The following is a 22,101-nucleotide window of genomic DNA, read 5'->3' as shown; positions in this document are numbered from 1 at the left end:
GGACTCCGAAGGTGAGTAGTGGATCTCGAGGATGGTAAGCAGCAGACATACCGTCATTGAGCTCGTTGTAATCAGCTCAGCGAAACGATACTAGAAATGTGACTATATGAACCTGATGATGGACTCCGAAGGTGGGTACTGGGTCTCGAGGATGGTAAGCAGTAGACATACCGTCATTGAGCTCCTTGTAATCAGCTCAGCGAGACGATACTAGAAATGTGACTATATGAACCTGATAATGGACTCCGAAGGTGGGTACTGGATCTCGAGGATGGTTAGCAGTAGACATACCGTCATTGAGCTCGTTGTAATCAGCTCAGCGAGACGATACGAGAAATGTGACTATATGAACCTGATAATGGACTCCGAAGGTGGGTACTGGATCTCGAGGATGGTTAGCAGTAGACATACCGTCATTAAGCTCGTTGTAATCAGCTCAGCGAGACGATACGAGAAATGTGACTATATGAACCTGATAATGGACTCCGAAGGTGGGTACTGGATCTCGAGGATGGTTAGCAGTAGAAATACCGTCATTGAGCTCGTTGTAATCAGCTCCGCGAGACGATACTAGAAATGTGTTATATGAAGCTGATAATAGACTCCGAAGGTGGGTACTGGGTCTCGAGGATGGTAAGCAGCAGACATACCGTCATTGAGCTCGTTGTAATCAGCTCAGCGAAACGATACTAGAAATGTGACTATATGAACCTGATGATGGACTCCGAAGGTGGGTACTGGGTCTCGAGGATGGTAAGCAGTAGACATACCGTCATTGAGCTCCTTGTAATCAGCTCAGCGAGACGATACTAGAAATGTGACTATATGAACCTGATAATGGACTCCGAAGGTGGGTACTGGATCTCGAGGATGGTTAGCAGTAGACATACCGTCATTGAGCTCGTTGTAATCAGCTCAGCGAGACGATACGAGAAATGTGACTATATGAACCTGATAATGGACTCCGAAGGTGGGTACTGGATCTCGAGGATGGTTAGCAGTAGACATACCGTCATTAAGCTCGTTGTAATCAGCTCAGCGAGACGATACGAGAAATGTGACTATATGAACCTGATAATGGACTCCGAAGGTGGGTACTGGATCTCGAGGATGGTTAGCAGTAGAAATACCGTCATTGAGCTCGTTGTAATCAGCTCCGCGAGACGATACTAGAAATGTGTTATATGAAGCTGATAATAGACTCCGAAGGTGGGTACTGGGTCTCGAGGATGGTAAGCAGCAGACATACCGTCATTGAGCTCGTTGTAATCAGCTTAGCGAGACGATACTAGAAATGTGTTATATGAACCTGATAATGGACTCCGAAGGTGGGTACTGGATCTCGAGGATGGTAAGCAGTAGACATACCATCATTGAGCTCGTTGTAATCAGCTCAGCGAGACGATACTAGAAATGTGACTATATGAACTTATTAATATTTAATATTAAATAAATATTAGGTAATATTTACTATAATACCACTATATTTCTTTGAGTTTATTGAAAAAATAATCAATTTCAACGATTCGTCTTCCAGTTGAAATTTTAAATATTTTTCTTGGTTCTGAAACCTACGAGTGCAGCATGTTATATCTAAGCCCGAAAATGAAATCAGAGTCAATCAGACCCAGTACCCACCTTCGGAGTCCACCATCAGGTTCATATAACACATTTCTAGTATCGTCTCGCTGAGCTGATTACAACGAGCTCAATGACGGCATGTCTACTGCTTACCATCCTCGAGATCCGGTCCCCACCTTCGGAGACCATTATCAGGTTCATATAGTCAAATTTCTTGTATCGTCTCGCTAAGCTGATTACAACGAGCTCAATGACGGTATGTCTACTGTTTACCATCCTCGAGACTCAGTATCCACCTTCGGAGTCCATCATCAGGTTCATATAGTCACATTTCTAGTATCGTCTCGCTGAGCTGATTACAACGAGCTCAATGACGGTATGTTTACTGTTTACCATCCTCGAGACTCAGTATCCACCTTCGGAGTCCATCATCAGGTTCATATAGTCACATTTCTAGTATCGTTTCGCTAAGCTGATTACAACGAGCTCAATGACGGTATGTTTACTGTTTACCATCCTCGAGACTCAGTATCCACCTTCGGAGTCCATCATCAGGTTCATATAGTCACATTTCTAGTATCGTTTCGCTAAGCTGATTACAACGAGCTCAATGACGGTATGTCTACTGCTTACCATCCTCGAGATCCAGTACCCACCTTCGGAGTTCATCATCAGGTTCATATAGTCACATTTCTAGTATCGTCTTGCTGAGCTGATTACAACGAGCTCAATGACGGCATGTCTACTGCTTACCATCCTCGAGATCCGGTCCCCACCTTCGGAGACCATTATCAGGTTCATATAGTCAAATTTCTTGTATCGTCTCGCTGAGCTGATTACAACGAGCACAATGACGGTATGTCTACTGTTTACCATCCTCGAGACTCAGTATCCACCTTCGGAGTCCATCATCAAGTTCATATAGTCACATTTCTAGTATCGTCTCGCTGAGCTGATTACAACGAGCTCAATGACGGTATGTTTACTGCTTGCCATCCTCGAGACCCAGTACCCACCTTCGGAGTCCATCATCAGGTTCATTTAGTCACATTTCTAGTATCGTCTCGTTGAGCTGATTACAACGAGCTCAATGACGGTATGTCTACTGCTTACCATCCTCGAGATCCAGTACCCACTTTCAGATTCCATCAGGTATCAGGTTCAGCAACTTATTTTACTTGGTTGTACAAGTTGCACTTGAAACTTGACAACTCTAAATTTGAGTTTTGTTTGGGTAGGTACTTATATACATATACTTATAACATACAATAATTTCCGAAGTTCATGTCCTCGCCTCACTTGATATTTCTTTTTATATTTTGGCATTTCTAAAAAAATCCGCGGGTAAAAACTAAAATACGCAAATATTTAATTATTATTGGCTTCGACACACAAGCGTAGTCCTCCCGTCGCAAAGCGTTGAGGTGGACTGAAGACAAGCCGCATGCAGGGCTCGCGGGTGTGAAATTGCGGAGGGAAGCCCATTGCGCTTGAGTTTATTTACCTTTTATTACTTTCCATGCCCAGGAAACGAATTAATACAAATTTTTTTTTATGAAAATAATTATATATGCTATATCTAATAATACGTGTAAGATTAAAATAAATCGCATAAACCGTTTTGGAGCGAATTTGTAATTTATGTCTAATCTACGGTTCGATGGTAAATTTTTTTTGGGAAATTGGTATTGCTTTTATCTTTTTTGATTTTATCAATCGATACAGTAGGCTTCAACCCACAATATATATTTTTTTCAAATGCATATGAGCGACAGTTCTTCCAACAATTTAATTTAAACTAGGGCTAGTTGACCGATTTGAGCACTGTTCAAGCCTTAACCTACTTTATTACATTTGAGCCATAGAGCATAGACCATAATATAACTGTGGTAAACAATAAAACTGTTTGATACGTGTACTAGACATGTAGTGCAGCATTACTGCAAATCGCGGTACATGTGTGCTCGTAAACCCCCACCTTTGATGTACGTCCGCTTCTGGCATTCCGTCTACTTAGGGTTACCGCATAATTTATTTATTATTATATTTCTCTTAAAAACGTCATTGTTGTTACGGTTCTTTTCAAGAATTTTGACTTAACCCTAATGCGATATTTTAGATCAGATAGAAAACAACGACTACCAACCAAGTTCATTTTTACTTTTACTAAAGTCAATTGCATGATACGGCAAGGGTTCCTGTAACATTGCAATATTATTATTATAATTAGGTTTTATCTAGGGCCTAAAATATCAAGTTTAGGTAGGCATTAGGTATTAATTGCAAACACTAACAGCCCTAACGTACGAGAATGGAATTCTCTTTAGATTCGGATCAATCCAAGGCCACTTGATGACGGTTTAATCGAAACATCACGTGATTTGTTGCAATACTTTCTTTATTTTTAGTTGTATTTACATTAGCCGTCTTAGATTCTACGTCATTCTGACGCGATTAATTGCTTATCGGATGAAGACTAGATTTATTTATTTTTGTACCGTTCATAAACATTTAGGTATTTTAATAATAATTTTATGTACACTAAGACATTTAAAGGGCACGAATTAACTAAATTAGATTTTAGATAGTCTTTCACTTCAATATCAAATTTCGATGTATAGCTGTTTTTTGTATTTAGGCGCAAAACTAATAACAAATTTAATAATAGTGTTAGGGCCTGTTTCACAATGTTCGGATAAGTTCCAAATAAGCTATTTATGACTTATTGGTAGGATAAATAGTATTTTTCCGTTTCACGACTGTGAGATAGCGCTATACGTCATGAAATTTAAAGTACATATCTTATTTGGAACTTTATCTTTCGAATAATTTATGTGTTGCATAGCTATTTGGCACTTTATCCATACATTGTGAAACAGGCCCTTAATATTACATAATTGTAATACAGAACACAAAGTCATTTTTTATTTCAGATATATCCGACATCATTTTAAAATAGTATTTTCGCAATACTGGCACAGAGCTGGAATACGATTGAGAGGGTGGATGAGGTCGTGACCTAAATAAGGAGGGTCCCGCGGCACGAACTAATCTGTGGAGACCTCAATTTAAAGTCGTGGTAATTTAGCAGTAAATGTTGAAGTTATTATTTTTGCAAACGGATTATATACGCCAGTTTGCAATATAAAACATCTTTAAAAAGTTATTTAAAACACTTCTAAACTGTATGATAAAAAAAATATTTTTTTTCAGGTTAAATATTCACCTTAATACATTCACGTATATATTTTAGTTACATAACAAAGACGCGAAGAAATTACTTTTATACTGTCTAAGTATTATTTGTTGTTTTAAATGTTAAATTTCAGTTTACTTTAGTTTTTTTTAATGTATCTTTGTCTATTATTGCACTTGCTTTTTTCTGATTTATATACATATATAGTTTATCTATGTAATGTTTTGGCTTTCTGTATTGTCTTAGTGTTTTGTCTTATATATAATATGCATAAGTATAAGCTGTTACATTACTTATAATTAAATAAATAAATTAATATTTTATCGATATTTTTTCAATCCATAAGGCTCGTTCAAGATAAGATCACTTAAACTTTAAATGGGTATCCTTCAGGTATTACAGGCGAAAACCTAAAGATAACATGAATATTTTTGAACAAAGTCTTTGCGGTGAAGTGAAGGAATGCAAAAGTGGAACGGATTAAAGTAATATAAAGTATACATGAAATGTATATACATATATGTAACATGTATATGTATGCCATGTGTAATCATGTAAACTCTGCAACGAATTACTTCGTTAAAGTAATTAATTTTCTTTCGTTTTGTATGAGACTACCAACTTAACCAATTTTGTTAAAGGCCGGCTTTACTGTTGAGATCTATTACTGGCCAAAGAAACCTGGCATCACTATAAAACAGGGAAATAAAGCTACATCACACCTACATCCACCATCAACCGAATAAAATGCACGCTATTATGACTGGAGTAGGGGAGAGCGGGGCTGGTTTTAACGGGGGTAAGAATTAACAAGCTTATTCCCACCAAACGTGAAGTGATAAAAAAATGAGGCTAGGTTTAGAGTAACTATATACACAGCCGAACATGTCCTAACTTGTCGCTTATCGATCGGCCGACAATAGTGATAGTTATGCGTAATCACCTCGAATTGACAGGTAAACAAACTTTTCGTACTTCGTAATAAATTGATTTAAGATTTATTTTTACGATAAATTTAATGGAATTCAATCCTAAATGGAATTGTATTTTATTGATTATAAGACTATTATACTTGTTTGTAATTATTTTGATTAGTTTATTTTCTGTAATTGATGAAATATAAAAAGTGACCTGGGGGCTAAAATTAACAAATTGAGTGGGGTCAGTATTAACATGTTATAATAACGAGTGTTTTTCCAATAAGTATGTTTTTTTATAGAATGAGAAATTACAAAATGAAGAGTACAAGGGGGGTCTATGTTTCAAAAAGTATTTGAGCTGGCAGCTGAAACAGTTCTGGTAAAAAACAGGAAATATAGAAATATAAATGCTGCTACTGAATATGTTATCGTCACGTAGCACTGTTTAAATACGTAAAGAACAAAAAGGAGGGAACTTCTGTCGAAGTGGGTTATAAAAAAACCGTCTAGTTTTCAATTCTGAGCAAGAAACAATGATAGCTGAATATTTAGTCAAATGTTCTAATACCTATCTATTTTGGATTGCTACCAGACGATGTCAAAACATTAGCTTGCCATTCGACACAAGATAGATAAATATTCCAGAATCTTGGAAAAGAGACGGAAAGGCTGGCAGAGATAGGTTTGCTGGTTTTATGAAGCGCAGCGCATCCTTGCCTATTCGGAGTCCTGAGGCGGCCAGCTTAAGCAGAGCAACATCCTTCAACCGACCTTATGTTCATTCATTTTTCGAAGTAGATTTAAAATACTTTATTGTTTAACTCATTGAGATTCTTTAAGACTGTTGATACTAAAAAGTTTATGTGACTTTTATTTAATTATTATATTTAAACTATTAAAAAAAATGTTTGTAACAGATTTATAAGATAATACTAATTTTTTCTACACTATTTAGAAACTGAAAGATTGTTGAACCTAAAAAAATTAAGTAATTTTTAAACATTAAGTTTAAACTATGTTTTTAAGGCTTAAAATTAATGAAACTGTAGCAATGATTATTTTTAAGTGTGTAGATTAAAATAATTTGTTAAATTCTTTCAGTTCCTATCATAAAAAGTACTAATTTGTTTACCATTAAAGGCAATAAAACATTTTCATTAATGTCAGTGACATTTTATTTGAGTATTTGATAAAATTTTAGTCTCTGTTATTAATCGCCCCTTACGTTAATACTTACCCCAGCTCCGTTAATATTTGCCCCACGTGCGGGGTATATATTAACAAATGACTTTTTTGGTTTTTATGGTTCTCTTTCTGGAACCACTTACGTATCTGATGATTTTTTTTATTAATATCATAGCTGAATAACCAAAGCATGTTTACAATAAAAAATAAAATGAAAAAGTCTATTATCAACGAAAATATAAATCATAATGCAAAATTTGTTAGTACCAGCCCCGCGCTCCCCTACTTTACACATAAATATGCAATATTCTGATCGGTCGCTTCAGAATTTTTCTTTTTAAGACACAACAAATACGGATATGAAGAATAGAATACGGTAGACCTTGAACGCAAATTACAATGAAAACTCATGACATCACAAAAAAATTGTAAAAAAAAAACCCGACCGAAAAGCTTTCTTGATAACTTTTTGTTGAATCATTTGATACGGCGATAGTTTCGCAAAAAACATTAGGCGAGAAAAAAACAAACGCTTAACGAAGTTATAAAAACTACTCAAAACCCAAACGTTTCTTACGTCAGACCGCAAAGGACAAATGAGGAAGGAAGTTTACGTGACACCACTATGTTTTAGAGGTATGTCCGCTATACCTCTTCACTATGTTTTAGAGGTGTGTTCGCTATACCTCTTCACTAACTATGTTTTAGAGGTATATTCGCTATACCTTTTCACTAACTATGTTTTAGAGGTATGTTCGCTACACCTTTTCACTAACTATGCTTTAGAGGTATGTTCGCTATACCTCTTCACTAACTATGTTTTAGAGGTATGTTTGCTATTATACCTTTTCACTAATTATGTTTTAGAGGTTCGCCCGTCTCCAGCTATCCACACTTTGTCAACGCCGTAAAGCAACTTCCCCGAGGATTTCTTAGATGCTATGACGTGTTTGGGGTACTACCTAAGGTGGTTTTGGTTGTTAGTGTAGCGTTTTAGAGTAACTGGGGTGAGTCTAGTCCCACATATACCTTTTGCTTTAAGTGCGTTAAATTCATTTCTACTTTAGTTAGAATACGGTTAATTAAAATGAAAGTTTTGTTATTTGAATCATAAATAGCAACCTAATCTTTTTGATTTACAGTATATTTATTGCAATAACTGTTGCATAAGAAACATTTTACCACATCATGTTTTTCATTATTAACCACAATAATTATGTCGTGACTGATATACTTGTCATATGACACCACAAGACGTCGTCCCTGAGGGATAATATTAAGAGTTTATTACGAGACTAGAACATGGGCGAGGCGTATTGATCACACAACAGTAGGTCAGCAATGACAATGAAACAATGAATAATTACGATGATTGTTATAGGAATTATTACAAATTTATTAACAATTAGAATAAAAATTTGTATCGTAAATGTTTATATTTCAATATTATACATATTTACTATTCATAATAAAAAAAATTAAAGCAAAAGCTTAAATTTAACGTTAAAGCAAGTCATTACAAAAACATATCGCTTTCGACCTCAAAACAAGGAAATAAAATAAAACGAAGGTAAATTCCAAACTAAGGTTGTAATAACATGCAACCGGGTCTCGACGCTGTCTGATAACAGGTAATAGGGGGAATATATTCCATAGGATCAATATTAGATGGGCCTTTACATTTGGACAGTTTTTAATATATGATACGATTTTTCTTCTTGTTATAACAATAATTTGATTTCATCTTGATTGATTATTTATATGACTATATTAAAGAAAATAGTAAACAAATTGCTAGTTAAAATATTACTTAATCGAAAAACTTCCATGGCGACTTAATATTGCGTGTCTAGAGTACACTTATTCCAAAGCCCCTCATAATACTACGACGCAATAAAGGAATTTCAATCACCTACTCTGTTATATACGCAGGGAGGCTCAAGGACGAATGAGGGAATACGTGATGTGGATGTAATGAAGTACAGCGCAAAACTAAAGCAGGAAGCCAGGCGGTTCCGCCCCAATGCGCACATAATGGGCATTCAAGCTTTTTACGCAGCCCTTTAACCTATACATTGCTATTCAACAAATTGAATTACAATGTAAGGGTAGGTTTTTACATAGCGTAAAAAATTACAAATAAAAACATATGTCACATAATTTAACAATATTGAAATTAGCTGCAATTGGGATTTCTAAAAGGCCTATATTGTAAGTGGCTTATCAATTTAAAAGGACATTAAAGATCACACCAGAATGATCCTAGAAGACAAAATTGGGATGCTTGTCTTATGGTGATAGCATCTCTTTTATTAAGTTTCTTATCTAAAAAATATGATTATGTAATAAGACAATGAAGTTCTTTTGAATGTTATAATTAAAAAAACGATTTATCATATCATATTCACGGTTTAAACGCAGACATGTTTATCGGAATGTATGTTTCCTAAAATTGTAAATAAAATCAAGTTCAAGAGAATAAAGAAGTCACGAATGACTATTAGTAACTTGTAAACTGTGGCACTGGCGATAAGCCAGCAACTAAAACACGGGCCTCTGTTTATATTGAATAAAATATTTTTGTTCAAAACAAACTGATACACTGCAAACTAGTTTTAGCCGGTGTTGATAATGAACATAATGTCAGGGGCAAAGCTAAAATGTTTGCACATAATCTCAGTAGCATTGACTCAGCTGCACTCGTATTTGTTATATATAACAGAAGTTGGAGCTTTTTAAGTAAGAAATTTAACTAACATCTGAATCATTGTGACTTCATTGCAATATCCTTGTTCTATCCCACTTACATGCGAAATATTTATAAAGAAAACAGTGACTGAAGACAAAGGTGTTAAATGTCAAAAAGTATCACAGCTGTAGAAAATGTTGTATTATCAGTATTTATTTGACAGGAATTGGTATCGACAACTTAAAAAAATAAATTTAAATTATGTTTAAATAATTATAAGTTTACAATAATACATAAGAAAGTGTTTTCTTTAAATGTGTAAAAGTTAAGACAATACTAATATTTATAAATATAAAGCAGGAATGAATTAACTGCACGTCATACATTCGATTTTCCAGTTTGAATTATTCGAATACGAGAGAAACCATGTGTCGTTTTGGTCACATTCCAAGCAATATGAACGTGATCCTAAAAGCGAAATTCTCATAACGACGGACGCAATGCAAATCTGCGACATGCCTACGTCAGGAATTAAACGTATGTTGTCAAAATGATATATCTGACTCTAACACAGAGTCATTGAGTTCAATTTTAGTAGGACTAAACGAAGTGGATGGAGGCACTCGAAAATGTATCATATCGTATTAGGTTAAGGCATAATTTCGTTCAAACTTACATCCGAGATACAGTCTATAAAGACAAACGGAGCAATTTGCCTATTGCTGTTGTCAATTATCGCCCCCCGCACTTATTACGGAATTAAAGCAGGTCTGTGAATTCTGTGACGCCTCTGCAGTCGTGTGAATTGAAAGGATGCTGGGACCGATTGTTAGCTGACATCCAACTCTGTCATTATACGTATGAAACTTGTGTTTTGGCAAGTTAAAATTGTTTTATCAGCACGATAATTTTCTTTACAAGCACTAGGTTACACACTCAATTCACTTACGCCAACTGTTTTAAGAGTTTTACAGATTGTTTTTTGTTTTATTTGTCAATAGTAATTTATTTTCTTACTTAAAAGGTTATAAAATATACATTTAAGGTACAGGGTGACTACACATCTTAGTATACAGTAGAAGAGCTGTAGATTAGAGTTTTCCGAAGAAAAAATTAGATCATAAGCACAAAAAACATTTATAACGAAGCAAACATATTTTATACAATGATTTATGGAAGAGTGGCATTAACAAACCGTAACTAAGGCCAAAGACAATTAAAAAAACAAAACTTTACAATATAGGTTACAACTTTTTTACTTTAACCAATTTTACCGGTCCTTGTTATATGTAAGTAGTCAGAGAACAAAGTAACAAGCAAACTTATTTATTTTACATTTACTTTAAAGGTAGAATTAAATTCCACAAGAAAAATAAATATTTTAAAGCAAAATTTTTACATAAATCCAAATGATAGCAACGTATACAAGACACTTTGGGGTCTTGTTTATTACCCATAACACATAGACAATACTTGAATCCAAATAACCAAGCTAGTTTAAAAAAATCTTTTTTTTACTTGGAGCAATCATTACTAACAAATATCACTATTCAATTTGAAACCTCGACGTAGTTAAAAGAATAAAACTATTTAGCATTGAGAGATAAATTGGCAGAACAGTTGAGAAACTTACCAGGCATAAAGTGTAACAGTGCTGCGGTGATGGGGTAAAGGCTGGGGCTGTAGGTGATGTCGGGGCAGGCGTAGCCAAGGACAGATACCACGCGATCAGCGACCGCTCTGCCTTTGCGAGTCAAGTGGTAGCCGAGACAGTGTGTCGCCTCCACAAAAGGCGGCAACATGATCGGCTTGTCTGGGAGCTCCACGGTTCCGAACACCTGGAACGATAATCAATACTATTTATTATTATTTGGATTTTAGTTTTGCTTCTAATCATATCTGTTTTTGATTTTATAACGGCGTGTCTTAATTTATTTATTTACACTTGGTCACCTTATACAAAAACATACGTATAAAAAAGCACGTTACATAAGTTCTTAGGCAACGGGTGGCTAATTCGGAACAAATAAAAAGGAGCACCAGAGGTTAACGTACAAGAAGTACATAAAAACTTAACAAAAAAACTCAAAATAACAAATAACAATACCTATAACTAAAATACAATAAAATCTAAAGAAACAACAAGAATAAATGTATTAACAATAATATGTATTAACAAAAATGTAAAAGCTTATTCCAAGGGCTAATTGAGTCACAATTAATACATATAAGTAGTAGCTAATTATGAGGCAGAAAAAAAATACCCAAAAAGATTTTTAAATAAATTTAAAGACTGAGCTCGTCTGGTAAGGAATTCCATAGCATGATACTTTGCACAGTAAAGGAGTGGTAGAATTCAGTTTTATGAGTGAGAGTGTCATGTTTTGATTAAAATATATCAAGTCAACGGATACATAATATCCGGAAATGTCGCAAACACACACATTTCTTTCTAGCAAGAGTTGCTCAATCAACCGTTAGTCTAGACTAAACTATGTTAGTCACTTCCTATGTAATTATGGCTACGAGTACTGAGCAGCTAAAGAGGAAACTAGATGAGATTCTATTTCAATTATATGTTTGCCGCAACATACTTACGATATTATACACTCTACATTATTAGAATAATATCTGTCTACAATAACATTCAATGCTGTCTTTTAAATGATTTTTACTTGTTTATTTTTAATGTTTATATTGAATAAACAATGTTAAATCAAATACCAAATATGGTTATTTTTGCAAAAAACGTCACATCGCCAGTCGCACCAGATCGCAAATTGATATAGTAAACACCTTCAAATCTCTTATTCAATCTGTCCACAATAGAATTCGTGATTATCCACTTTGCAACAAGGCCATGCGAAGTGGGCAGACAAATTATATCTTTCTGCATACAGAGTTGTACAATCAATGTTTCCTTTTGTTCTTATGCAATTTATATTGTTAATTCATATTAGCGTTATAGTAGCTATACTATGAACTACGGCTCCGATTCAGTACTATAAAGCAGTTTCAGACCGCTTTATATAATTGTAGTCAGTAACAAAGTCCTTATCAAACTTTTGTGTAAGTTTGCAGAACTGGCTAGCTGCCTTCTATTGTTAATGGCGAAACTTTTAGAACACTGCGTACTAGTGTGTCTAGCCAGATAAATTATTGCAATATTAAATAGTTGAAGATTTTTTTTTAAATACGAATCCCTAAAGCACCTAAGGCCCCAAAAAATATCATTTTTTTAGGTTTGTAAGGAAACTCATAATTATTTATAGCACTTGAGGAGCAATTTTCATTGAGTTTCCCGGATCACTTCCAGACAGTCCAATGATATGATGAAATAAATGATATCCAATGAGAGGTTATGTTTTTTTGGGAGAAGACGGTTTAGTTGCAAATATTGAGAGTAATAAATAGATTAACATTGGGGAAATTAATGTCCTGCCTTGTGTCAGAGAGTACTCTGGTCTTCGTCAAGTTAGGTTAAAAAATTAGTTATTTCTTTTTTGGCCTATGATTGATAATATTAATACTGTGCTGAGTTAAGTGTTTCGATATAAATTTAATATCAGTATCCGTAACATTTTTATCTGATCAAATGCGAGTGATTACTAAAATTTCATAATACTAGTGGTTGGTCCGTGACCGAACATTATATTTACTGTAAAATTGTTTTCTTCAAGCTCCTCACAGACCAGAGCTAAGAAGAGCCTTAAACATCGTATTTTTAGTAATTATATTTAGGGCCTGTTTCACAATGTATGGATAAAGTACCAAATAGCTATGCAACACATAAATTATTCGAAATATCCAAATAAGATACTTCCCGTTTCATGACGAATAGCACTATATGACAGTCGTGAAACGCAAAAATACTGTTTATTCTACCAATAAGTAATAAATAGCTTATTTGGAACTTATCCGGACATTGTGAAACAGACCCTTAATGTTATAATTCTAAAGTAAATGTTTAAGTATACCTTCAACAGTATACATTGGGTACCGCGAGCCTCTTCACAGGATGTGTTCTGCTTTAGATTCTGTCAAAAACATCGACCCTTTTTCGCACTCCTCTACTGCTTTATTAAAAAAAATTAAAACAACTGTTAATGTCCTAACTCTTACTACATGTATATGTGTCGTTGTCATGTTTTGTTTTGTTTGTATCATATAGTTATATTAGTGAAACCTATTGTGGATACATCCAATGTGTTTATTTTATGTTTTATTTTTATTTATTTATTTATTTATTTTGTACTCCTACAGCTAACACAAAATACATATAATAGCAAACAAATACACCGATAACATAGCCACAGATGGAATACATGATACATTATATAACAAAAAGATTTACAAAAGGGAACAAACAAACAAAGTATTTAATACAATTAACTAACTGATTAAATTTAATTAATTAAGCCTAAATTGGTTGTGTTGTGTTGTGTGTGTGTAATTGGTGTATTTTTAACTTTATTTTTATTGTAAAGATGTATCTGTTTTGTTTCCAAATAAATAAAGAAATACACTCGTTTTGTATCTTATACTGTAAGCTTGCCTTAATAACGTTACCATAATTACTAAGCACAAAGGTTCGATGAACGTTAATCTTTCATGATAAGACTTCTATGACAGTCTGTTGTCTAACTTCAGCGTCGCCGAAGATACGATTGCGTAAAATAAACGGAGCAACGACCGTATAGCAAGAAATGCTAGCGATAAATAACGTAAAAACAGGCCAAACGCGGACTGCGTCACATATAGAAATCCGAAAAGACCGGGTTGTTGGGCTATGCCAGAACTATAAATAAACAAAAATTCGCGAGCATAGTTTCCGAAATAAGAGTACTAAAATAATTTAATCCAGAAAGTATAAAATTAGCGACGTATTACTAAAATAGTAGGTCCACGAGACTGGAGAAGTTTACGGAAAGAGTAAAGGGGAAAATTCACAGGCGAAGTGGCCAGATCAGGGCAAAGACTGACAAACATGGTATCCTACGCCTTACAACTAATATAGAAATTTTCATACACATTCTATAAAAAATATATAATTTGAAACAAATGCAAGTGGTTTCAACGGCATTTTCACGGCGACCCATTTTCCTTTAAGCTGGCGTGGTCTTCATTAATTATTACTTTACTTTTTACACAATTCTTGGAGCTCAACATACAATTAAATATTAATATTCTCCGTAATTATGGTAGAGAAAAACTTCAAAACGAATTGGACCATACAGGTAATTATCAACGATAAATCATTTTATTTTCTACAAACAAAAGCTCTAATTACATAGTTTAACATCACTTTTAGGAACTACTTTAAAAATAAATTTAGTTATATTTAACGTTAAAATAGTATCTCAGCGATTATGTAATCAATAACATTATAGCTAAAGTGTTGAACTAATCTAATTGTTATCACCAACAAATATTTTTTTATACTAAAAATAGCTTTTGTTAAGAATTCTTACGTTTTTCCTTAGCTTTGTTGTTTGTCTTAGATAGTTCACTCATAGATAATTAATTTCTTAGATAAAAACAATGATCAACATTGCGTGAGTGCCACGCCTCTGCGGGCGGCATTGTCCTTCATTCAGTCAAGGCCATCCACTCCAGCGCAACTAAACATCACATGTTTGTTTGTAAATCAATATAAACCTGTTCACAAATGATACACTGTTCTTTACATTAAAACTGGCTTTCGAGATGGATATTGTACTCATTTCTAAATATAAATTTGTAGCTTTGGTCAAAACTGCTGCTAGAGACAGTGGCTACTTTTGATAGCTTATGTACATGAAGATCACCAAAGAAAAAAATCCTTACATCAATTCAATATCTTGAAAGGAATGACTAACACAAAAATATATAAGGGTAAATAACTCTACCTCCAATTGTCTAATAATACAAATTGAGTAATGACAAAGGGTATATAAAATATGGTTTTTAGTACTCATATATTATGTATGATTTGGATAAAACCGGTTGATTCCTGTAACTAAAAATTTAATTGAAAATAAATAAGGGACTTCGTGATAAAATTCTACTATTATTTCGTTGGAATGTACAAGCAACTCCATTGACATTTTCAAGTATCACTTGTATTTCATTGCCACAAGATAAATTCTATTGGAGTAGAATTCGATTGAGCCGTATTGTCGTTATCTCGATGGTCGAAATCACTATCAGAATGCCTCTAGCTATTGTGTCCAAATGCGAGTTCACTTACGGATTCTTTTCGATCATTTACTATCAAACTAAAATTGGTGATGGGGAAACTAAGATAAAAACGCATTACATTATTTGATCCTTCACACATTAAATATATTTTTGGTACTTATTATTTGGAGCTTAGGTATAAACGCTGTTATAAAAAATGCAATGCTTTCTGTATCTTTTCGTGATCATTAATGTCTTCTAATCGGCAAGTAGACTTTCTAATAGGCTGATCACAGCCTTCTGTGCCTCACACATACCGTCGTCATTTTCACTCTAAGATCTCTCAGGAAAGTCTAAGACATGCCGCTTTTCTTTCACTGTACGAGCGACAATACATTAGTACACAGCTGGGGGTCGAATCTGCGATACCTTAACATTCCTCGCTGATACATTAGCTTAAACGCGGATATATTTAAGATTTAAAACTCATCGTCTCAAAACATTCCACAAAAAAACTGCCTAAGCATAATAGGTAACAGGATAAACCGCTTTATTCAACATGCGGGTACTTCACGTGAAGCAGGATTACGGTGGACACGTGGGCGGAGCGCGAAGGCCCCAATTAATGCGGGTACAACCTCGACGCGACCTCTGACACAAACAATCAACGCTTAATTCAATAAAGTCTCCCGGTGTTCGCAATTTGCAATTTTTGTCTTATTTTATGAGTCTTTGAGCTCTTGTACTGAAAAGCTACGAATTAGGTCGATTTTATCACCATCTAAGATACGACATAACTTTCAGACATGTCAAGCGTTCGTAAAAATTCCTTGAAATAACTAGGTTGTCTATTTCAGTATTTCATTTTAGTCTATTATGTAGATAGTAGGGTTTTAACTTTTCTAGCGAAGTATTATTTATTCTAGTGCCACTCAACAGTTTCTAACCAGACGCTTACGCTTTCGGTTTTTCTTATATTTTCGCTTCATGAATTATGATTAAATGACGTAATTCGTTTTCCAGTTTTCTTTACTTTCTCGGTCATTCGAGTTTTATATGTTAAAAACATTTCTAGTGGAGGTACTCTAGAATATTATACAGAAGTTTTAATCACAACTACATGACGGCTTTGACAAACTCAATCACCATTAGAATTCTACATTATTCCTGATGAAAATAGGCCATAGAATAAGAATATTCAAAACGTATTCGTATGAAAACGTCGATGATGTTGTCCAATAAAAACTGTATCGCGCAACCAGCAAAAACCATTGACTCGATTAAAGCGCTGTCAATTCATCAAAATCTCTCGTCAAATCTACATGCGAATAACGTAAATAAAACCTCATTAAAAGTAAACCATGGTCTTAACATCGTCATAAAATTTTAAAACTTTTCTAAAATTATTTCAGAACAGGAATGTTGATATAACGAGCAGTATTTTGATTCGCAAATATCATAAACATTCGCCGAATAACTTGTGTTTTTCACAATCGACTCGCGCGCACGAAAGATTTACAACTGGTAAAACAGTTATTTCCGATGCATGTATTGGCTTTGCCGAAAATAGCACTTATACAAACATTGCTGAGTACATAGGAAAGTTTCCAATTATTTTAGTACCTACGAAGGTTCTGCGGTATCTATATCGTTGGCTTTAAAACGCTACCCTTAGAAATAAAAGCCATAGATAGATATTAACAACGTTCCTCTAACCAAATGCTATCTCCAACTCTATGGACATCATTATATGTTCGTAGACTGAGTTCATAGTAGCGATATTGTGTATATTATGTACATATGTAATATTAAATATTTTATAATATTTTATTTCATTTATTTTATCGTTATCGTAATGGCTTACCGCTTACTGTAAGGATAGTGTATGTATTCTTGTAAATAAATTAATAATATCCCTGACTTAGTAATTTTTTTTTTTTTATAGAACAGGGGGCAAACTATAGCTCTTTAATCAATTACCGAACAGTAGGTACACTAATTGCAGTTGCATTTTCTAGATAAAGTTACAAATGTTTACAAACGAAAGTTATCGCAACATAATTAATGGCAATTAAATTTATAAATAACCTCTCTACAATTGCGCAGTGTTTTAAGATGCGTACATTATTATCGCCAATAGTGATTTACGACATTTTAAGATGCATGTTCACGAGAGGTTTAATTTTATACAATAAAATATGTAGTTGTCAAGGCAATGCTTTATAACCGACTAAACCACTTTTTCTCACTGACAATCTTTAAACTACACTATGTGGACATAGGACGTAAGATTTTTTATTTTGTATTCGAGATGGAAATGCATTTGCGCATCCCCTGGCCTAAAACGTTGCAGGGTATATGGGACTCGACCCACACCAAAATCACTTATGAATTAATTATTCAGAGATTGTGTGAACAAAACCTACTAAAACCACCTCGAGAAGTTCCTACAAAACCGCGTTACAGGCGATCCGGGGTCGCTGTCGCATTCTACCGAGACCTCAACGGTATGTTACACTCAAAAACCTTCGGTGCAGTATGTCAACTGGTACCTAGTTATAGTAATGAAAAACATTAGCGAACCTTTTATTGTTTTTCAGTATCACCTCTATGAGAGAGATACCCACACCATTTCCGTCGCTAGACACCGATTATAAGCCACTTTTATTCCCCATGAACCAAGTACAAAAGTACCTAATTACTTATTTAAAGAAAAAAAAAGACAATACTGCCTAATTACTTTTAGACACTATGATAATGACACTTATATTTAAAACATATGCCGAAACTCGGATGTATTGACATTGAGTGTGACCAGTGTCATAATAAACATATAGTTTAACGACAAAAACAAAATAATAACATGATAACATTGCTTACATTGATAACAGCACAGGAGTCGAGTCTCCATTTGCTATGTAAAGTATATATTGATACACAATTTACATGGAGATTATGTTGTGTATGTTTGTAAGTGTCAAGTGAACACAGCTATGGTCTAAAGTTAATTATTACTTCGACAATTAATCATTTAAAACTTATTAACTCAAAATAAAACAGGAAAAGAATAGTCATTACTAGTAAAATATCGATATTTAAATTAAAATTTATTTTAATTGAGTCGCATTGATAAACGTAATTTTATGTCATTATAGCCAAAAAAATTCCTTCCCATCCAACACCCGTGATATCGATGACATCATAGAAGCTGGAGGCGAAAATCGACACTATTTTACAATCTCAGTCCCCGTATTGGCAGGGTACATAACAGACTATAATTTGATATCTATTTCTGTTCCCTAATAGACGTTCCAATAGCTACAATTTATTATATCATTGTGCAACGGTCTTCAGCATTAATATCCGCGTCCGTTCGTTGTGCAAGTCCCTTTATTAGGTCGACCTATTATAATCCCAAATCACATCTACATAAATAAAAATGAATAGGTAGCACGAAATGAGAACTCAGAGGTTTTTAAGGAGAAAACTTTAAAAAAAAAATATATTAATAAAAGGTAAATTTAGTTTTATTTAGTACTTTTGTTTTATTCCGGAATAAGCAAACAGTTTCTAAAGGGAAGCATAGGAAAATATTCAATATGTTGATGTGTACCAATATGAATGTAACCAGCTGGAGCAGCAATATTTGTCGTTTTAGGTTGCCTGTAAGGCATCGCTTATCTGCGATAAGGCCTGTATAATATCAAATTTGACAACTTCACGGCGTTTTCAACGGTAAATATTAACAGAAGTGATTAGTATTTAATAATTGTACATTACCTAAATTCATTAACAAATCATGTTTTCAATATTTATTATAGTATTTATTTTCCCTTATGCTGTGGCTATTATACGTTAGAGTTGGTTATCACACTCTGTTTAAGTATAAAATGTAGAATCTTCTTAATTTTGTATACTTAATTACATACTGTAAAACATATGAAAATCATCATGAAATGAAAATATCATATTTCCTTGCACACATTCCATTTAAGTAATTTTAACAATTATTTGCATGATTGAGTTATCTTGTGTATGTCTGTGATATCTTATCATTTACGTAAAAAAATATTGAAGACAACCAAGTATATATCGAAATTTAAACAAAAAAGCTATGAAAGATTTAAGCTATTTATTTTTATTATATATTATTTATATTTCGAAATCATTTATGTATTTGTATCAAAAACTTTTAATTTCAATTGAAATTAAAAGTTTATTATTATAAGAATATGCACGAGCTACACATAGGATGATAAAGCGATAACCTTTATACACATGGCAATACTTAATGACTTTATCTGAGCTACTGAAAAATGTAAACACAAAACGAAGACTCGTCTCCTTTGATTGTGTCAAACATGTCATGTGTCTGTGGTCATGGTGACCACAGACGAAGGTACATAACCTATAGAGAGTCTAGAGTGTTAAGACATTCAATAGTCATTCGAGGCATAGGATTGTTTAAGTAGCTTTACCTGCAGATGAGGCGGAAATAGCATATCCCTTGTTTGATATCAAAAAGAGCACAGTGCTCTTTTCGTCGACGTCGTCGTAATCACTTTGTTTGGCAAGTACTCTATTGTGCCCAACACACTTATTTATTTATTTACACTTCGTTGCGAGAAATACAGTGCAATTAAACTCATTAAAAAGGAGAGCAACTGGCGCCCTTATCGCTTTTGAGTGATCTTGCCAGGCAACCATTGTGACGAATATTTTAAGTGTAAATAAAATTAGGTAAACGCAAGAAGTGCTAAACCACATAAGGCTCACGATTCCTTAGACATAAAGAACGAAATAAAACAAAGCCATTAAAAAATATGAAAACAATAAAAAAGGACTTATGTGTCCCATCACGATAACTTAGTTCGATAAGTTAGTACCTTTGTACTCGTAGTTTGTATCGACCGGGTACGATGTGGACAGGAAATACAGTACAGTAGAGATTTAAAGGAAGGTAGAGAAGCAGCTAAGCACACTTCATTGTTACTAAGGCCAATTCATTACGTTTTCTTTCACAGTACGAGCATGTTGATTGCGATTTAAACAACGTTTCAAAACAGTATGTCAGATTCTCAAGCCTCGCACGATAAGAGATGTCAGACTCAGTTGTAAACAAACCCAGAGGTTATCAGGTCAACTTCTGTTGACTGACGATACGGAAGTTGTCCTTTCTCAATAGCAGTAGATTATCAATATAGAACAGCGGAATTTTCTTTTGCTTTCTTTTGTTTTAGCATCAAATTTAGACCACAGGTAACACGGGTTTTCCCCGTTTGTGATGTCCTAACTTTTCTTGGTAACAATCATACCACATACAAATTATATTTCAATTCGTATATCTTCCTGCACTTAGTCGAGAGTGCTGGCCATGCGTCATACTTGTGAACATACTTGTAGTGAATGATCAGACTTGTAACTTGAAATATAATTAATGATATTTTTACTTTTTATAATACTATTAATTAATTTATAACTAGAATTAGATTAAAATTTAGAATAAAAAAATATTAGTTCAATTACGTTTATAGTTAAAAAAAGTTGGTTAAAGTGAAAACTATTGGAATTTTATAAGGCGTTTAAAACATACAATTAGATAGATAGGTATATAAATGTATTAAATGCGTCATGGTCGTTAAACGTTTATTTGAATTAGGAACGTGAGTTTTAGGTTGATAAGGAAAATTGTCAACGTAGACACACTGTAAATACTTGTCTTACATCAAAAGTCTATATAAAAAGTCTTCGAAGACCGTTTTTAGAATTCGTACACCCACATGTCTAAGGCAATGGATTTTATCATCAAAAAGCCTTTATTTATTTATTTATTTTTATTATAAAAGTAATATAAATATAAGTAATGTTTAGCATATCTAGGGATGCTACAATCATTTAGGTCTTTTCCGTATGTGTTTCGTAATCACTTGTTTATTATTTACACGTCGTCGACTTTTTGGGTCTAAGACATGCCGCCGGTTTCCTCACGATGTTTTCTTTCACCGTACAAGCGAGAATTAAATGCGCACATATACAAAAACTCCATTAGTGGACAGCACAGCAAACAAAATTACTTTAATGTAAAAAATGTCTAAAGGTTACTTGTATTATGTATTTAAGCCAGCATGACCGTTACTTCCCTAGAAAGAGTCTCTAATAAAAATAATGAATGAATCATGAGACAGGAAATAAATGACAGACATAATCAAATAAGAGCAATCAATAAGATTAAATAATAGCGAGATTCAATAAAGCCAGCATACCTTGTCATTACAGTTCAATGACCAAGCTGGGAAAATTTGTGCTGTACACGAGTCTAACCATTAACATATTAGAAGATTCTGGTTACGGCGGATAAGATTAAAGCATAA

General features: G+C 33.9%; 1 protein-coding gene across 5 annotated transcripts in view; it reads right to left on the bottom strand.

Moving 5' to 3' along the window:
• Positions 1-22,101, bottom strand: part of LOC110992324 (GTPase-activating protein skywalker) — a 65,775-nt gene that overhangs the window by 25,286 nt on the left and 18,388 nt on the right. For all 5 annotated transcript variants that reach the window (XM_045629882.1, XM_045629879.1, XM_045629878.1 and 2 more), the window contains exon 5: positions 11,205-11,409. In XM_045629882.1, the coding sequence (XP_045485838.1) occupies positions 11,205-11,409 (205 nt within the window). The remainder of the gene's footprint in view (positions 1-11,204; positions 11,410-22,101) is intronic.

This window comes from Pieris rapae, chromosome 10, assembly GCF_905147795.1.
Source record: "Pieris rapae chromosome 10, ilPieRapa1.1, whole genome shotgun sequence".
Lineage (NCBI taxonomy): Eukaryota > Metazoa > Arthropoda > Insecta > Lepidoptera > Pieridae > Pieris > Pieris rapae.
This window is presented reverse-complemented; position numbering and strand designations above follow the sequence as displayed.